Genomic DNA, 19,471 nt, shown 5'->3' on the forward strand with positions numbered 1-19,471 from the left:
TTAAAAAAAAAAAAACAACTCTGATACATCCTATAATGTGGCTGAACCTGAAAAACATTATGTTACGTGAAATAAGTTTGACACAAAAGGACAAATATAGGAGTCAGTCCACTTATGTGAGGTACCTAGAATTGTCAAATTCAAAGGCACAGAAATTAGGATAGTGGTCACGAGAGACTGGGAAGAGGGAGGAATGGGGAATTAGTATTTAATGGGTACAGAGAATCTGTTTGGGATGATGAAATGTTCTGGAGATGGATAGTGGTGATGGTTGCACAACAATGTGAATATACTTAATGTCACTGAACACTTGAAAATGGCTAAAATGGTAAATCTTACATATATTTTAACACAATACAGTAATGAAGATTCAACTGAAATCTCCCAACTCCACTGAACTTCACAGTACTTGATACAGATTACTAATTACTATATACTGACTGGTTTGTCAATTGGGTATAAAATGAGTCTTTCTATAAAGTTAGAAAAACTTCTAAATTAGGCACTTTATTTTTTGGGATATCTTTAAATACTGATCAGTGTTTAAAATTTGACCTATAAAATGAAAATTAAGCAATTTATCAGAGAACAAGCATACTTGAGAAACTGCTGTGTATTCTTATTCTCTACCAGTTGCTTATTTTCCTCTATTGCTCTTTATGTTGTAGTAGTCTCCTTCATGACACAGTGTATCATTTTATCCAAATCAGCTAAAATTTAAAAGCAAATAATTACATAAATGGAATGATGGCATATAAGACTCAAATGCTAGATCTGAATAACAAAGACTTTTCAGTATAAACAAAAGGAAAGGGAGGGAGAAGGTAGTACTGCTTTAAGAGTCTAAGACATACTTGCATTTCTAGGTCTAAAACAAAGGGAAAACATTTTAATTTAACTTGCAAAAAGTTAAGAACTATCACGCATACATTGTAACACAGCACAAGAAGAATTTGATATAACAAATCCACATTTTATCAAAAGGAATTTTTCCAAGGATTATTACATAAATCTCAGAAATTCTGATCCCATGTTACCAAGATGTACATTTAGCTATATAGACTTATTAAAGATAAACTAAAACCAGTAAACTACTTTTAGGAGCAAACTAACTGACATGCATAATTACCAAAGTGAACCTAAATTTTAAAAATGTTCATTAAATATAAATGAATAATTAAAACAGAGTAATAAATTACAAGGATGGAAGCAACTGACTAGATACAAGCACAGAGGAATCTGGGCATACAAATAACATGAGTCAACAAAATGTGTTGCCATCTTAAAAGAAATCTAGTATTGTAACAGATTATTGCAAATGATCCAAGAAATAAGATAAATATTTGAAGTTTCACTTTTTAAGATAGTCCAAAACAAAGGGTCACTGTCATTCTAATCTTGCTTCTATATCCTAGAATATAGAACATACTTAATAAAAGTGTATTGGCTAAATGACGGTCATTAAATAAGAACCTGGAACCATTAGTAGCTAGGGAACTCAAGCCAAATATAAACCTGAATTTAAAAGATGTGCCATGGGGTAATTAATTATCTTAGTCACAATCATTAACCTTAAAATTCTGTGAGGAATAATGATGGATAGATACTTCAACTCCTAAAGCAGCATATGTAACCTCAAATCAGAAAACTCTTGTTATCACAGTTTAAGAGAGGTTGAAGTATTGAGGCAACAAAGCAAAAAGTCATCATCTTTCCAGAGGGAAAACGGCAGCTCTTAAAATCACTAAAGATAGAGATATTAAGAAATAGGTCCAGGAGGGCAGACAGCAGAAGCAAGAAGAACTACAATCCTGCAGCCTGTGGAACAAAAACCATATTCACAGAAAGATAGACAAGATGAAAAGGCAGAGGGCTATGTACCAGATGAAGGAACAAGATAAAACCCCAGAAAAACAACTAAATGAAGCGGAGATAGGCAACCTTCCAGAAAAATAATTCAAAATAATAATAGTGAAGATGATCCAGGAAGAAGAATGGAGGCAAAGATTGAGAAGATGCAAGAAATATTTAACAAAGACCTAGAAGAATTAAAGAACAAACAGAGGTGAACAACACAAAAACTGAAATGAAAACTACACTAGAAGGAATCAATAGCAGAATAACTGAGGCAGAAGAACAGATAAGTGACCTGGAAGACAGAATGGTGGAATTCACTGCTGTGGAACAGAATAAAGAAAAAAGAATGAAAAAAAAAAATGAAGACAGTCTAAGAGACCTCTGGGACAACATTAAACACAACAACATTTGCATTATAGGGGTCCCAGAAGAAGAGAGAGAGAAATGACCTGAGAAAATATTTTAAGAGATTACAGTTGAAAACTTCCCTAACATGGGAAATGAAATAACCACCCAAGTTCAGGAAGCAGTGAGTCCCATACAGGATAAACCCAAGGAGAAACACGCTGAGACACATAGTAATCAAACTGTCAAAAATTAAAGACAAATTATTGAAAGCAGCAAGGGAAAAATGACAAATAACATACAAAGGAACTCCCATAAGGTTAACAGCTGATGTCTCACCAGAAACTCTACAAGCCAGAAGGGAGTGGCATGATATACTTAAAGTGATGAAAGGGAAGAACCTACAACCAAGATTACTCTACCCAGGAAGGATCTCATTCAGATTTGATGGAGAAATCTAAAGCTTTACAGACAAGCAAAAGCTAAGAGAATTCAGCACCACCAAACCAGCTCTACAACAAATGCTAAAGGAACTTCTCTAAGTGGGAAACACAAGAGAAGAAAAGGACTTACAAAAACAAACCCAAGGGCTTCCCTGGTGGCGCAGTGGTTGAGAGTCCGCCTGCCGATGCAGGGGACACGGGTTCGTGCCCTGGTCCGGGAAGATCCCACATGCCGCGGAGCGGCTGGGCCCGTGGGCCATGGCCGCTGGGCCTGTGCATCCGGAGCCTGTGCCCCGCGACGGGAGAGGCCACAGCAGTGAGAGGCCCGCATACTGCAAAAAAAAAAAAAAACAAAAAAACCCAAAACAATTAAGAAAATGGTCATAGGAACATACATATCGATAATTACCTTAAACGTGAATGGATTAAATGCTCCAACCAAAAGACACAGCCTTACTGAATGGATACAAAAACAAGACCCATATATATACTGTCTACAAGAGACCCAAAACAGACTGAAAGTAAGGGGATGGAAAAAGATATTCCATGCAAATGGAAAGCAAAAGAAAGCTGGAGTAGCAGTACTCATATCAGATAAAATAGACTTTAAAATAAAGAATGTTAAAAGAGACAAGGAAGGACACTACACAATGATCAAGGGATCAATCCAAGAAGACATAACAATTACAAATATATATGCACCCAACACAGGAGCACCTCAATACAAAGGCAACTGCTAACAGCTCTAAAAGAGGAAATCGACAGTAACATAGTAATAGTGGGGGACTTTAACACCTCACTTACAACAATGGACAGATCATCCAAAATGAAAATAAATAAGGAAACAGAAGCTTTAAATGACACAATAGACAAGACAGATTTAACTGATATTTATAGGACATTCCATCCCAAAACAGATTACACTTTTTCTCAAGTGCGAAAGGAACATTCTCCAAGATTGATCACATCTTGCGTCACAAATCAAGCCTCAGTAAATTTAAGAATTTTGAAATCTTATCAAGCATGTTACTAACTACAACTCTATGAGATTAGAAATCAATTACACGGAAAAAAACGTAAAAAACGTAAAAAACTCAAACACATGGAGGCTAAACAATATGTTACTAAATAACCAAGAGATCACAGAAGAAATCAAAGAGGAAATCAAAAAATACCTAGAGACAAATGACAATGAAAACACGACGATCCAAAACCTATAGAATGCAGCAAAAGAGGGAAGTTTATAGCTATACAAGCCTACCTCAAGAAATAAGGAAAATCTCAAATGAACAATCTAACATTACACCTAAAGGAACTAGAGAAAGAACAAACAAAACCCAAAGTTAGCAGAAAGAAAGAAGTCATAAAGATCAGAGCAGAAATAAATCAAATAGAAACAAAGAAAACAACAGCAAAGATCAATAAAACTAAAAGCTGGTTCTTTGAGAAGATAAACAAAATTGATAAACCCTTAGCCAGACTCATCAAGAAAGAGGGAGAGGACTCAAATCAATAAAATTAGAAATGAAAAAGAAGTTACAACAGACACTGCAGAAATACAAAGCATCCTAAGAGACTACCACAAGCAACTCTATGCCAATAAAATGGACAACCTGGAAGAAATGGACAAATTCGTAGAAACGTATAACCTTACAAGACTGAACCAGGAAGAAACAGAAAATATGAACAGACCAATCACAAGTAATGAAATTGAAACTGTGATTAAAAATCTTCCAACAAACAAAAGTCCAGGACCAGATGGCTTCACAGGTGAATTCTATCAAACATTTAGAGAAGAGCTAACACCCATCCTTCTCAAACTCTTCCAAAAAATTGCAGAGGAGGGAACACTCCCAAACTCGTTCTATGAGGCCACCATCACCCTGATCCCAAAACCAGACAAAGATACTACAAAAAAAGAAAACTACAGACCAATATCACTGATGAATATAGTTGCAAAAATCCTCAACAAAATACTAGCAAGCAGAATCCAACAACACACTAAAAGGATCATACACCATGATCAAGTGGGATTTATCCCAGGTATACAAGGAGTCTTCAATACATGCAAATCAATCAATGTGATACACCATATTAACAAACTGAAGAAGAAAAAACATATGATCATCTCAATAGATGCAGAAAAAGCTTTTGACAAAATTCAACACCCATTTATGATAAAAACTCTCCAGAAAGTGGGCATAGAGGGAACCTACCTCAACATAATAAAGGCCAATACGACAAACCCACAGCAAACATTCTCAATGGTGAAAAACAGAAAGCATTTCCTCTAAGATCAGGAACACGACAAGGATGTCCACTCTCACCACTCTTATTCAACATAGTTTTGGAAGTCCTAGCCACAGAAATCAGAGAAGAAAAAGAAATAAAAGGAATACAAATTGGAAAAAAAGAAGTAAAGCTGTCTCTGTTTGCAGATGACATGATACTATACTTAGAGAATCCTAAAGATGCCACCAGAAAACTACTAGAGCTAATCAATGAATTTGGTAAAGTTGCAGGATACAAAATTAATGCTCAGAAATCTCTTGCACTCCTATACACTAATGATGAAAAATCTGAAAGAGAAATTAAGGAGATACTCCCATTTACCACTGCAACAAAAAGAATAAAATACCTAGGAATAAACCTACCTAGGGAGACAAAAGACCTGTATGCAGAAAACTATAAGACACTGATGAAAGAAATTAAAGACAATACCAACAGATGGAGAGATATACCATGTTCTTGGACTGGAAGAACCAATATTGTGAAAATGACTATACCACCCAAAGCAATCCCCAGATTCAATGCAATCCCTATAATATTACCAATGGCATTTTTTACGGAACTAGAACCAAAAATCTTAAAATTTGTACGGAGACACAAAAGACCCCGAATAGCCAAAGCAGTCTTGAGGGAAAAAAGCGGAGCTGGAAGAATCAGACTCTCTGACTACAGACTATACTACAAAGCTACAGTAATCAAGACAATATGGTACTGGCACAAAAACAGAAACACAGATCAATGGAACAAGATGGAAAGCCCAGAGATAAACCCACACACCTATGGTCAACTAGTCTATGACAACGGAGGCAAGGATATACAGTGGAGAACAGACAGTCCCTTCAATAAGTGGTGCTGGGAAAACTGGACAGCTACATGTAAAAGAATGAAATTAGAACACACCCTAACACCATACACAAAAATAAACTCAAAATGGATTAGAGACCTAAATTAAGACCGGACACTATACAACTCTTAGAGGAAAACATAGGAAGAACACTCTCTGACATAAATCACAGCAAGATCTTTTTTGATCCACCTCCTAGAGTAATGGAAATTAAAAAAAAAAGCAAATGGGACCTAATAAAACTTCAAAGCTCTTGCACAGCAAAGGAAACCATTAACAAGACGAAAAGACAACCCTCAGAATGGGAGAAAATATTTGCAAATGAATCAACAGACAAAAGATTATCCTCCAAGATATATAAACAGCTCATGCAGCTCAATATTAAAAAAACAAGCAACCCAATCAAAAAATGGGCAGAAGACCTAAATAGACATTTCTCCAAAGAAAAGAAAGAGATGGCCAAGAAGCACATGAAAAGCTGCTCAACATCACTACTTATTAGAGAAATGCAAGTCAAAACTACAATGAGGTATCACCTCACACCAGTTAGAATGGGCATCATCAGAAAATCTACAAACAACAAATGCTGGAGAGGGTGTGGAGAAATGGGAACCCTCTTGCACTGTTGGTGGGAATGTAAATTGATATAGCCACTACGGAGAACAGTATGGAGGTTCCTTAAAAAACTAAAAATAGGATTACTATATGATCCAGCAATCCCACTACTGGGCATATACCCAGAGAAAACCATAATTCAAAAAGACACATGCACCCCAATGTTCACTGCAGCACTATTTACAATAGCCAGGTCATGGAAGCAACCTAAATGCCCAGCGACAGATAAATGGATAAAGAAGATGTGGCACATATATACAATGGAATATTACTCAGCCATAAAAAGGAACGAAATTGGGTCATTTGTTGAGACGTGGATGGATCTAGAGACTGTAATAAAGAGAGTGAAGTAAGTTAGAAAGAGAAAAACAAATACTGTATATTACCGCATGTATGTGGAACCTAGAAAAATGGTACAGATGAACCAGTTTTCGGGGCAGAAGCTGAGACACAGATATAGAGAACAATTCTATGGACACCAACGGGGGAAAGCCGCAGGGGGGTGGGGATGGTGGTGTGATGAATTGGGCTATTGGGATTGACATGTATACACAGATGTGTATAAAATTGATGACTAATAAGAACTTGCTGTATAAAAAAATAAAATTAAATTTAAAAAAAGATAGGTCCAGTAGGAAAAAGTGGGAATTAAGATTATTTAATTGGAAAAGCCACGGAAGGGAGGGTGATAAGCTTCAATATATGAAACACGATCGTGAGCCAAGTTTTCCTTGCGAACAGTGTAGAATGTGAGGAGTCATACTGCCTTGACATTTTATGAAGTTATCATATCTGCTGAATCACTGTGCTTTTGAAATGTACTAGAATATTGTCATTCTACATGATAAACCACATTAGAATATTTAATAGATTATCTCCTAGTTAAAAAAAGAATGAAGTACAGAATAAGAAAAGCTAAAGTTCTGTTCATTTAGAACAAACTTAAAGAAAAGAGGACTGTCTACCAGTGTAGTTCCATATTTAAACGTTTCCCCTTATTCTTATTAAATACACCTAAGCTTGGGTTTACTAATCAGTTCACTAAATTAATTCTAAAGGCAGTAATTCCTATACTTCAGTTTTAAGTTTTAGATTTTAAAAGACTATTTTCATTATGCATACATAAAATGGGATACTGTGGGATCTAAAAAATCTTTTATCTTCAATTCTAAAAATATCACCAATCAACAGGTAATAAGAACTGAGACAGAAAGTGATGTGCATTTTTTTTTAATCACAGCACTAACATTGGAACTCTTTCCAATGATAACCAGGAGTGAGTTCCAATACAGTGTAAGATATAATTTTCTAAGTGCTAATTCTAGTTCTTAAAAAAAGAACTCTAATTAGACATAAAGCAAAATATTATACTACGGAATTCCCTTTTCTTTTCTAACAGGACCAGAATAAAGAGATCACCACCTGTCTTTGAGAATAGAAATAATAAAGTGACAGTTCAATATTACTGTAAACTGAGAAGACAACTGGCTTTTACTATGCTTAAAACAGATTTATCACTTGTTATTTAAGAAGAATAATCTTTATAATAAAATTTACTAAGAAGCACTTAGTATACAGTTCTTTAAAGAACATTAGCATTTTAATAGTGAGATTAATCAAGGACAATGAAACTGCTTCTTCCTTAGGAAAACTAAACACTATACAAGAAAAGCAATGACTAGAAATCTTAAATGATTTTCTATTATGAAAAGAGTCAATTTAATTTAATGATTTAACTTTTCTGGAGAATTATCACTATTACTTCCATACCAAAAGAGATATATAATTTGGGGGAACGAGTAAATGTATGAGGATTCTGAATTTTTTCCTATCCACTTGTTTTTAAGATGTAATGATTTATGGATCTAATAGAGATTATAATATTCAGGAAATATACAAGAAATCCATGTTAAATAACAACAGTGAAGCATGAAACATGAGCTTTTGTCACTTTATTGTTAACCAATGAATGTTATCCAAAATTATAGATGTAACTTAATTGTACAACACAAAATTATGCTAATAGTATAAGCCTGCTGGAATTTACCAAATACTCATTATTTTTACATTGCTATATGAACATGTGCTTCTCAAATGCTAATAATAAAAGTTATAATTGGTTTAATGAAAACCCATATTGCAAATAGTTGTTCCTGTTTAGAAAAATTCACACAGCTTTAAAAATGGATTAAATCCATTTTAATTCTAATCTACAAATAGATTATAAACAGCAAATATAACTGGTAATTTTTCAACACTGATATCAAACTGATGTAGGAATGGTAGTGCACACAATTCAAAATGAAGCAAATTAACAAAAATCCAATAAAAATCCAAGTTTTCACCTATTATGGCAATTACTTTAATGCTCTGGAAGAGTGAACACATGCTTTAAACCATGAATAGTAAGGCTTATCATCTGTTCCTCTAATGTGCTGCAAGGAGAAATGTCCTCTTCCACAGTGTTTTGAAGCATGTGCACAACCACCGTACAACAGTCACTTCAAGGTTAACCAGTTATCTTTTGTCCTACTAAATCCAAAAAATATATTAAATGCAACCTTTCCTTTTCATAATGTCTGCCCAGATTAATCCTTTTAAAGTCAGCAAAATCAAAAAAGCACAGAGATATTTTCAGACACAACTTGAATCTATTGTGCATGAAAAATGTCTAAGAAAATGGCAATTTTAATAGATAAATGTAAATTTGAATGCATAATACCAAATGGAAAGTAGCTGAACCACACAGAGAAAACAAGGCTTTCCTTATCTCCAAATCTAAATGTTTTATAATAAAGAAAATGTTAGAACCTGTGAATATTGAACATCTTTCAAACTAGAAAGATTTCTTTGTAAAACATAACTGAAATTAATATAACCTATAAAATTATAATTTCTAAAATAGAATTAACTAACCAAATTTAAGTATTTTTAGTTAGATTGAAAAAAATAAGCACAATGATTTAGAAACCAAATATGCTAAAATGATTATGTAATAATTACATCAAGAAATGAAGGTACAAACATTCGTCGTCATATGCTACAAGGGCAATCTCTCTCTCTCTCTCAAACACACACACACACACACACACACACACACACACACACACACACACACACTTCCTTAGACATACAACACCCCTCCAGGAAGATAGTATACCAGTGAGCGCTAACAATTTTAATACAAATCAGAGTCCCACAGTTCAGTTCAACAAAAAGGCAGTTAAAATTTAGCACTCTAAGATATTCTGAAGGAAAAGGAGATCTCAAAAATATTCCTTCATGATTGACAGTATCACTATGTATTATAAAACATATAGCTTACACACTTCACTGTGTTTGAACGACCAGTCATCACAGGTATAGTAGTGAGGTAGTATTACTGTCCCCTCCTCGGGACTGCTGTTTTCATATGCTGCCCTTCTAGCAAGGTCCAGGGTTTTATTAATGATGATAATCAATTACCAACAAATGTGCTTTTTCTTTTATTAAACATCTGTTTTTCTAAATCAATCTATGAAAGAATCTTTCAGAGACAACTGTTATTTGCAGTAGTGTTTCATCAGTAAACTTTCCTAGGGAACTACTTACTACCTGCTGTCTATACCTTTGTAAGATCAGTGGGCAAAGAAAACCAAATGATGACAGGAGATGAAACACCAATCAATTCAGCTGTCAAAGATGACCGTAATTAAGTAAGCAAATAACAAATATCCAATAATGTTATTAAACTGGGATTTAAAAAATTAACCACTAGCTGTACACTATACTGTTAAACATTCTAATCCTTTTCATGATTCATAGCCATCTTCTACACAATGATGAAAGACTGTCCACCCTGCCACCTATGCTCATTTTAATCACTGCCAATGATCTGTATAGTGGCAGCGCTATGGTTACAGGGCACATCAAGGTATGAGAAGTACACACTGAGGAAACATGAATGAGAGAGAATGTGGAAATACATGCAGCTAAAATATGGAAGAAGAAAAAACAGAGTGCCCTACCTAAACACTCATTAAGTCACCACCATCCTTTAAAATGTACAAAGTGCTTAAATCATACATACACATTTGTCAGACATGATAATTAGTGTTAATCTTCAACAGAAAAAAAAAATGGAAAATGAAAAATGTGAAAAAGGAGGTGATGGAACACTGTTCTCCATTCCTTGGCCCAAAAGAAAAAGAAAACCAAGCATGATATCACACTGCCTTAATGTTGAAAAGCTCCCCTTAAATGTCTTTTAGCTACCACAGTCAAACTGGTTTAAGTGCTTTGGCAAGGTGAGATGCATTCCATCACATCTGCAAAGGCCTGCTTTTCTCTGTTGGTGGTTCAGCTTATGAAGAACATGTATGCAAAATAACAGCTCTCACATTGCTTCAAACTCATCAATACGTTGCTTTGTATTGCCTTGCCGAATCTGTCGCAGAGTCTTGTACTTATCACGGCCTGCTTTAACATTCTCAGCATGAAGAACATCATTTTGTGTTTTCTTGGTTTCATCTCTGGCTTGGGCTAATTCTGAACTTAATGCCTATGTTTAAAAAATAAAAAGTATGACCATTATTAACTTTTTTTTTAGATTTTAAAAACCTATGAAAGAGGTTTAAAGACACAAAATACAAATATAACAGATCTCTGACTTTTTAGTATATTAAAATTTCCACTGCGAAATCTTTTTCTTTAAAGTGTTTACGTTTGTTGTACTTTTAGTAGTGGTGGGGGGTAGTGGTTAGAGAGGAATACCCATGGCCTTTCATTTCTACACTCCGCAACCATGATGAGTTTGTGTATTATTCTAAATTTCCTTGAACTTTCTCATCTAATACTTGAAATGACTTACAAAAGGTTCAATATAGCTGTTATTGAATGTTACTGTAAGTTATAAATTCTATACCATGAGAGAAGTTTTCTCCAAAAGTCTTAATACATTTATTACAATTATCACCCCATTTTATTAATATTTAAAGATTTCATGAATTTAAAAATTAGAGAACTGATTCTATTAAGTTCTCTAATAGGTGTAACATTAAAATTTACTATTTTAATCTAATTATGTACATTTAATATACTGACCTTTTGCCATTACAAAATCTCAACAAAAAAAATCAGATTATGTAATGTCATACAGGTAGTCTATTAAATTATCATTTCTTTTTAATGTATACTGTTTAAAAAAGAAATTTGTTTTTTAAACAGTATTTTATGTTCTACTTTTAACATGGCTCAAGTTATAATTAAATAATAGCTTACTAATTAAGGCTTCATTACACAAGGCTAACAAACATCTGGTGACAGGGACATACAACAGAAAACATGAAATAACGTGACTGTAGGCCAAGTACTTACAAACCAATCACAAGGCCAGCTAGAGGTAAAGGCTTCCAAAAATCAAATGTTTCTTTTTTAATAAGTTTGTCTTAACAAATGGGGAAAATGCAAATTATATTTAAATGTGCATACAACTGCAAATTTTAAATACCTGGAGTTGTTTTTTAACACGCTCATTTTTTTGCATTTCTGTTATACGTTCCTCCTCACTTCTATGGTTCATTACCCCATCATTTGATAATTCAGCACTAGCCTCAGCATTATTCTCATCATGTTCATCATGTTCATTTTCTGTTGGAGGAATGACTGGTGGTGGTGGAGGTGGAGGAGGGGCAGACATCACAGTCTTTAACTCTTCTTTGGTCTTTTCCAAGTCTTCCTGGGCTGCAAAAGCCTGAACATAAAAAATAAGTTTATCAGCAAGTTACTTTGAAAATTGGTAATTAAAAGAATCAAGTTATCCTGGGACTTCCCTGGCGGTCCAGTGGTTAAGACTTCGCCTTCCAATACAGGGGGTGCGGGTTCGATCCCTGGTCAGGGAGCTAAGATCCCACATGCCTCGTGGCCAAAAAGCCAAAACAGAAGCAATATTGTAACAAATTCTATAAAGACTTTAAAAATGGTCCACATCAAAAAAAAAAATCAAGTTATTATCCTTTCTTTCTAATATAAACTATATTTCAGGGTAATGAAAACAGGCCCTATTGATAAAAGCTTATTACATGACAGAATTAAAGACACCACTGTGCAAAACCCTAATAAAATTATTAATTCTGGCAAGGATTATCAACTGTTGCTAAAATTGTTATACAAATAGTTGATGAGAAAACGGATATAAGTATAATGCCAAAGAATTCCACATCGAATAGATTACGTTTTAGCAACGATAAAATATAACCAGACAATGGAGGAAACAGACTGTTATTACTCTAGTCCAACGATCAATTAAAACAACTAATGGTGGGTTAATCAGATATTAAATGTCTTCTGATATAATATAACAGGAAGTATCCAACGTCACCAATTATCTGAGTAATTCTATTGTGCTGGTTTGTCTGGAAAAGTACTGCTTTACACTGTTGTCCTGGTGTAATTATTAACAACACCCCCTTTCACTCTCAAAAGTGTTCTAGTTTGGATGATAAATTATCTGAAAGTCTCACCTATGAGGCATCATAGCCAGAAATTTTTAACTTGAATCCTTCAAACTTTTAGGTTTATCTTCCAGCTTACAAGAAATATTGATGATAAAAAGACAAGCTGAATGACACCATAAGAAAGGAATTAGACAAATACAGGAGGAGGGACAATCTGTGGGTCCTTTTAATAAACCAATATCATAAAAAAAAGAACTGTCCTACTTTAAAAGAGACTTAGAGCAAACAGATGCAATGCAAAGTCCTACTCTGGACACTGGCCTGGCAAATTAGCTATAAAAGACTTTTTGGTTCAATTCTGAATATAGTCTGCCCAGAAATAAACCCACACATATATGGTTAATTAACTTACAACAAAGCAGCCAAGAATATAGGTTGGGGAAAGGACAGTCTCTGCAATAAGTGGTGCTAGGAAAACTAGAGAGCCACATGCAAAAGAATGAAATAGCCAAGATATATATGGAAGCACCCTAAGTGTCCATCAATAGATGAACAGATTAAAAAAAGTGGTATAAATATTAATATATAGTAAAATACTATTCCACTATAAAAAAGGAATTTTTTTAAAGATTTTTTTTTTGATGTGGACCATTTTTAAAGTCTTTATTGAATATGTTACTACAATATTGCCTCTGCTTTTTTATGTTTTAGTTTTCTGGCCCCAAGGCATGCGGGACCTTAGCTCCCCAACCAGGGATTGAATATGCACCTCCTGCATTGGAAGGCGAAGTCTTAACCACTGGACCACCAGAGAAGTCCCAGGAAATCTTGCCATTTGCAACAACATGGATGGACCTTGAGGGTATCATGCCAAGTGAAATAAGTCAGACAGAGAAAGACAAATTACCATATGATCTCGCTTATATATAGAATCTAAAAATCAACCAACCAACCAACCAAACAAACAAAAAAAACGAGCTTATGGATACAGAGAACAGACTGATGGTTACCAGAGGCATAAATGGAAGAGGAATTGGAGAAGGGAGTTAAAAAGTACAAACTCCCAGCTATAAAATAAATGAGTCATGGGGACATAATGTACAGCATACGGACTACAGTTAATAATACTATATTCTATATTTCAAAATTGCTAAGAAAGTAAATCTGAAAAGTTTACATAACAAGAAAAAAATTTCTGTAGCTATATATGGAGATGGATGTTAACTACACTTACTGTGATGATCGCTTCACAATAGATACAAATATTGAATCATCATGCTGTACACCTAAAAATACATTATATGTCAATTATATCTAAATGAAAAAATTTTGAATATAGTCTAATATTAGATGAGATGAAAACTGACTAAAACAGAACAATATGTACAGTATGATCTCACTCTGGACATATAAATGTGTATGTATACACATATGCAAATAGGAAAAGATCCTGGAAGGATATGCACTACAGTGTTAAAATAGTGATCCCAGTTAGCAAGAATGTGATTTTTCTTTTGCATGCATTTTCTAATTTCTACAATTCACAGGATGTGCCTCTGTGATATGTTATTTTTATAAGTTTATGTGTCCCTGACGTTCATAAATCATCCCTAAAAGGGAGCTATACAATTCTAATAAAGAAAGTAGTGTTAACAAAAAAGTTAAGTGTTTTTCTTTTTGTAGAGTTCCATTGACATATACATATATACATAACTCTCAATACCAAAAACTTCCCTATGAAATCCGAAGTGCTACAAAGAAAATTTAAGAGGGAAACAAAACTGCTTTCTGTAATAAGTACATTTTGTCGGAGAAAAATCAGAGAACTATATACCTTTGAGTGTAAAAATTGTTATTATTATAGTTCCATTTAAGAGTTAACATTAAAGTTTGAATTAAATTCTCATTATCTTATATTCCCTACCCCTCCAAATAAAGCCTAATTTTTCACTTTTATGCCATTTCAGACAACAGTGGTTTCATCTACTTAGGAACTCAGAAATCTCAGTATCATCTTCATTGCATTCTTCTAATTCAACTTTACATCCAATCATTTGGTTGCCATGCCCCTTTGAGTCTACCACAAAATGTCCTTCAATAATTCCTGTTCCTCTTTTTTCTCAATGCCACATCCTTAGTGTGAGTCATTAGCTCTTAAGTAATCCTGCCCACTATCCCAATCCATCCTTCATGCTGATTACTAAGCTGTTTTTATAAAACCATGCTTGATCATGTTACAATCCTGTTTTGAAATCTTCAGAGCCCAACGTCTACAGATATTTCTCAGCATCTTGCCTTAGCAGGGCATTTATTTAAAGCCTTTCACAACTTAATTCCCTCTCTAACTTTCTAGCCACAACTCTCAAAATTTCTGAAAACAGACCCTAAGTTTTGCTCACTTACTAGTTGACCTCAAATCTGTCATGTGCTTTTATACTTCTTATGCTCATTCAATTCCCTCGATCTGGAATGACTTCCTCTTCAGTCTCCATCTTTTCTACCCCCAAATTGAATGTATTATTCAAGAGCCGGCTTAAATTTATAAGGGTTTCCCCAACACCTGCCTCATTCCCTCAGAAATTAAATATTTCTTCTGTGTTCCCAAAGTACTTAGCTTATTATCACTAGATTAGTATTTACTACAGTACATACACATTCATACAGAGGTACCTCTCCCCCTCTAAATCATGACAGCAACTTATATTTATCTCTATAATTTCCACATATGGCTGGGTACAAAATAGATGTTCAATAATTTATAGTGATGAACAAATGATTACTTTGTGTTGCCACTCAGTAGCTTCCTCCTCCTTTTTTTTCTTGGCTTCTTCTAGAAGCGCAATCTTGGCAGTGAATTCGGCAAGTTCTGCTGCCTAAAATAAACAAAACAATTACAAATACTAAAAAGTAATATATTTTCAGTCATTTATATTAAGTCAAAAAAGCTTTAATGTACATGGACTGGTTTTTTTGGTCATGCCGTGCAGCTTCTGAGATCTTACTTCCCCGACCAGGGATCAAACCTGTGCCCCCTGCAGTGGAAGCTCAGAGTCCTAACCACTGGACCGCCAGGGAATTCCCACACGGACTGTGTTATATGTTTTTCATAGACAGTCTTCTGTTTAAAAAAAGGAACTATTTCTTTAAGAGCATAAATATCTTACTTGTACTAGGTATAATGAGCTAATGAGACAAAGTGAAAAAAATTTTATTATTCTATATACACGTAGTTATTCCTGTTTTCATAGCAGGAACCTAGGAGCTATTTTTAAACTTTCATCAATAAACTATCTCTTAGGGGCTTCCCTGGTGGCGCAGTGGTTGAGAGTCCGCCTGCCGATGCAGGGGACACGGGTTCGTGCCCCAGTCCGGGAAGATCCCACATGCCGCGGAGCAGCTGGGCCTGTGAGCCATGGCCGCTGAGCCTGCGCGTCCGGAGTCTGTGCTCCGCAACGGGAGAGGCCACAACAGTGAGAGGCCCGCGTACCACACAAAAAATAAAATAAAATAAAATAAACTATCTGTTAAAGCCTACAGAAGGAAAAAGAATTCTATTTACATAACACTTTATAATTTAAACAGCACTTTCTTAATTCCCCAACAATACTATTAGGTGGTATTATTCCTTTTTTCAAAGGGAGCGATCTGAGGCTCAGAAAGACCCAAAGACACATAGCAAGTAAATGCCTAAACCAATATTTAAATCCCAAATCTTCTAGGTGTCATGCCTACTCCTCATTATTTGCAAGTCCACTAAATACACAAAAAACCCCAATCAATTATGATCTATCTTATAGTTAGCCTACGGTTATCTTATAGGGTTTAGAATATACGTAATTGTCAACTTATCTAAAGCAAAACATGCCAGTGGCTTAAACAAAATCTAAGCAAATCAGAATCTTTTGTTAGCAACAGGCTCCATGTATCTTTTATGGTTTTATTTTTAGGTTTCCTTTTAAAAGAAGAAATAATCATTTTAGGCTTATTTCCACACTTCGTTATTTCCACACTTGTCTCTTTGGTTTGCTTTCCAGAAGGTATAATATACTTAATTTTACAAAGGTGTTTTTTTAAGTTTCCATTATTTGAACTTATTTTATTGGCACTCATTAGCAAACAAAATTTTACTGTTGATTTTGGATCTATTACAACACACTTTTGGTAGTGGCTGCACAATACTGATCATTTATTTACTGTACTAAATACTGCAACCTCCAAATTGTCTATTTTTACACTGGTATTTCATTTGTCATGATGGGTATTCCTCTGAATACAGAAAATGGTCCATGTGGTCTATGGTTTTCATAATTCTTTGTTATTCTACTTACTGCTTTAAAATACATTCAAATAAAAAGATACAAGTTCCTTGCAGTGAGTGCACACATACCACAGTGAGGGGATTTGAAAACGTAATTAATCAACACCTTTGTGCTCAGAGAATAAACACTCTGAAATTGCGGAACCGATTTCGTCCATGCTTTTGTCTGAATTTTTCTTTTCCCCTAACAGAACCCAGGTTCCCTACCAGCTGCTCCTGATTCTTCATCTGGTCGGCAGCCTGTTTTGCTATAGCAGATTTGGCCTCTTCAGCAGCTTGACGCTCCTTTTCAAGCCTTTCTGCTTCTTCTTTTGCTCGTTTTCGTTCCTGGTCCAGTTCTAGAGCTTTTCGAGTCTGTTCTTCTAGTTCTGTCAAATATATGTATCGCCCCAAAACAATGATTAATTCTAATTTTCTCATTATCAAAAGAAGTCAAAATAGTAGCAAGGAATCTAATCTGTACAGTTTCTTAAAATTAGCACATATGCAAATGAACATTACCTCGTTTTTAACTTGGCAAAAACCTAATAACTTTTAAAACTCTATTACACAATTCAAAAATGCAAAGAAATGAAAATTCTCTGTAATTCAAGTTATGTCATAAAGCTAGAAGCACATCCTTTATTTTATTTTTAAAAAAATACCCTCCATGGGCTTCCCTGGTGGTGCAGTGGTTGAGAGTCCGCCTGCCGATTCAGGGGACACAGGTTTGTGCCCCGATCCAGGAAGATCCCACATGCCGCGGAGCGGCTGGGCCCGTGAGCCATGGCCGCTGAGCCTCCGCGTCTGGAGCCTGTGCTCCGCAACGGGAGAGGCTACAACAGTGAGAAGCCCGCGTATCGCCAAAAAACCCCCAAAACTCTCCAAAAGGGAACCCTCCTACACTGCTGGTGGGACTGTAAGTTGGTACAGCCACTAAGGGGAACAGTATGGAGGTTCCTTAAAAAACTAAAAATAGAACTACTATATGACCCAGCAATCCCACTCCTGGGGATATACCCAAAGAAAACCATAATTCAAAAAGATACATTACCCTAATGTTCACTGCAGCACTATTTACAACAGCCAGGACATGGAAGCAACCTAAGTGTCCATTGACAGATGAATGGTAAAGATGTGATACCTATATACAATGGAATATACAATGGTACCTATATACTCAGCCATAAAAGAGAACAAAATAACGCCATTTGCAGCAACTGAGTGAAGTAAGTCAGACAGAGAAAGACAAATATCATATGATATTGCTTATATGTGGAATCTAAAAAAAGGTACAAATGAACTTATTTACAAAACAGAAGCAGAGTCACAGATGTAGAAAACAAACTTATGTTTACCAGGGTATTTGGGGGGGGCGAGGAGAAGGGATAAACTGGGAGATTGGGGCTGACACATACACAATACTATATATTAAATCGATAACTAATAAGAACCTGCTGTATAGCACAGGGACCTCTACTCAATACTCTGTAATGGCCTATATGGGAAAAGAATCTTAAAAAAAAGGGGATATATGTATATGTATAACTGATTTGCTTTGCTGAACACCTGAAACTAATACAACATTGTAAATCAACTATACACCAATGAAAATTTTTTAAAAAACCTCTCTGAAGTTTTGACATAAACAAACTGCCATCTGTTTCAAAAGTCTATAAAATAACACACTTTAAAACTTAAATAAGTTTTTACTTACCTAAACTAAGTATTAGATAAGTAAACCCAAGACATTAAGACTTAATACTTACTGACTCAAATAGGAATTTTGATGTGAATTATATGAATTACTGAAAATTTTGAGTTATTAGTACATATCCATTCCTCAAGCATGAAGACAAGTAAGTAATATTTGGAGATAAATGAGGTGAATTTTAATCCATAAATGTACAGATCATAAAGTTAATTCTCTTTTCTTATTCTAATGAGTTGAGAAAGGAAAATATTACTAGCACAAAGCCAAAAGATTTGAAATCAATTTGAAAGTACTAATTTTAAGTATTATTCTGACAATCTTTGTTCAATAGCAAGGACATTTGTGACAGAAGACAAGAGAATGTCATCTATTAAGATGGGTGCAATGTCCTACAAAGAATGACTCTCCCTTTCTGTATACTTTAGAAAAAAGGAAAAACTGAAAATCTGTATGTCAAAAGATTTGAAAGCTAACTGTAACGTACAAGTCACCTTACTGTTCTTTATTTTGTTGTTCTTGGTCAGAACTAATTTAAGTAACTGCAGTTAAGACTTGGGAGGTTTTGAGAAGACTGGGAAGAAAAATGACTTTAAACTCTAGATAAAATGTAAACTTCTACGCGACTATTTGGCT

General features: G+C 34.8%; 1 protein-coding gene across 3 annotated transcripts in view; it reads right to left on the reverse strand.

The window, feature by feature from the left end:
• Positions 1 to 19,471, reverse strand: part of RDX (radixin) — a 103,351-nt gene that overhangs the window by 18,362 nt on the left and 65,518 nt on the right. Inside the window, exons 11-15 of one of the 3 annotated variants that reach the window (XM_079930016.1) lie at positions 17,353 to 17,513; positions 15,608 to 15,700; positions 11,882 to 12,124; positions 10,773 to 10,933; positions 1,387 to 2,977 (exon numbers count right to left, since the gene is read on the reverse strand). In XM_079930016.1, the coding sequence (XP_079786142.1) occupies positions 2,695 to 2,977; positions 10,773 to 10,933; positions 11,882 to 12,124; positions 15,608 to 15,700; positions 17,353 to 17,513 (941 nt within the window). In that variant the 3' untranslated portion in view covers positions 1,387 to 2,694. Of the gene's footprint in view, positions 1 to 1,386; positions 2,978 to 8,270; positions 10,934 to 11,881; positions 12,125 to 15,607; positions 15,701 to 17,352; positions 17,514 to 19,471 lie in introns of those variants that run through there. The other 2 variants (XM_079930018.1, XM_079930017.1) reach the window with 2 other exon arrangements.

This window comes from Stenella coeruleoalba (assembly GCF_951394435.1).
Source record: "Stenella coeruleoalba genome assembly, chromosome: 8".
NCBI lineage: Eukaryota > Metazoa > Chordata > Mammalia > Artiodactyla > Delphinidae > Stenella > Stenella coeruleoalba.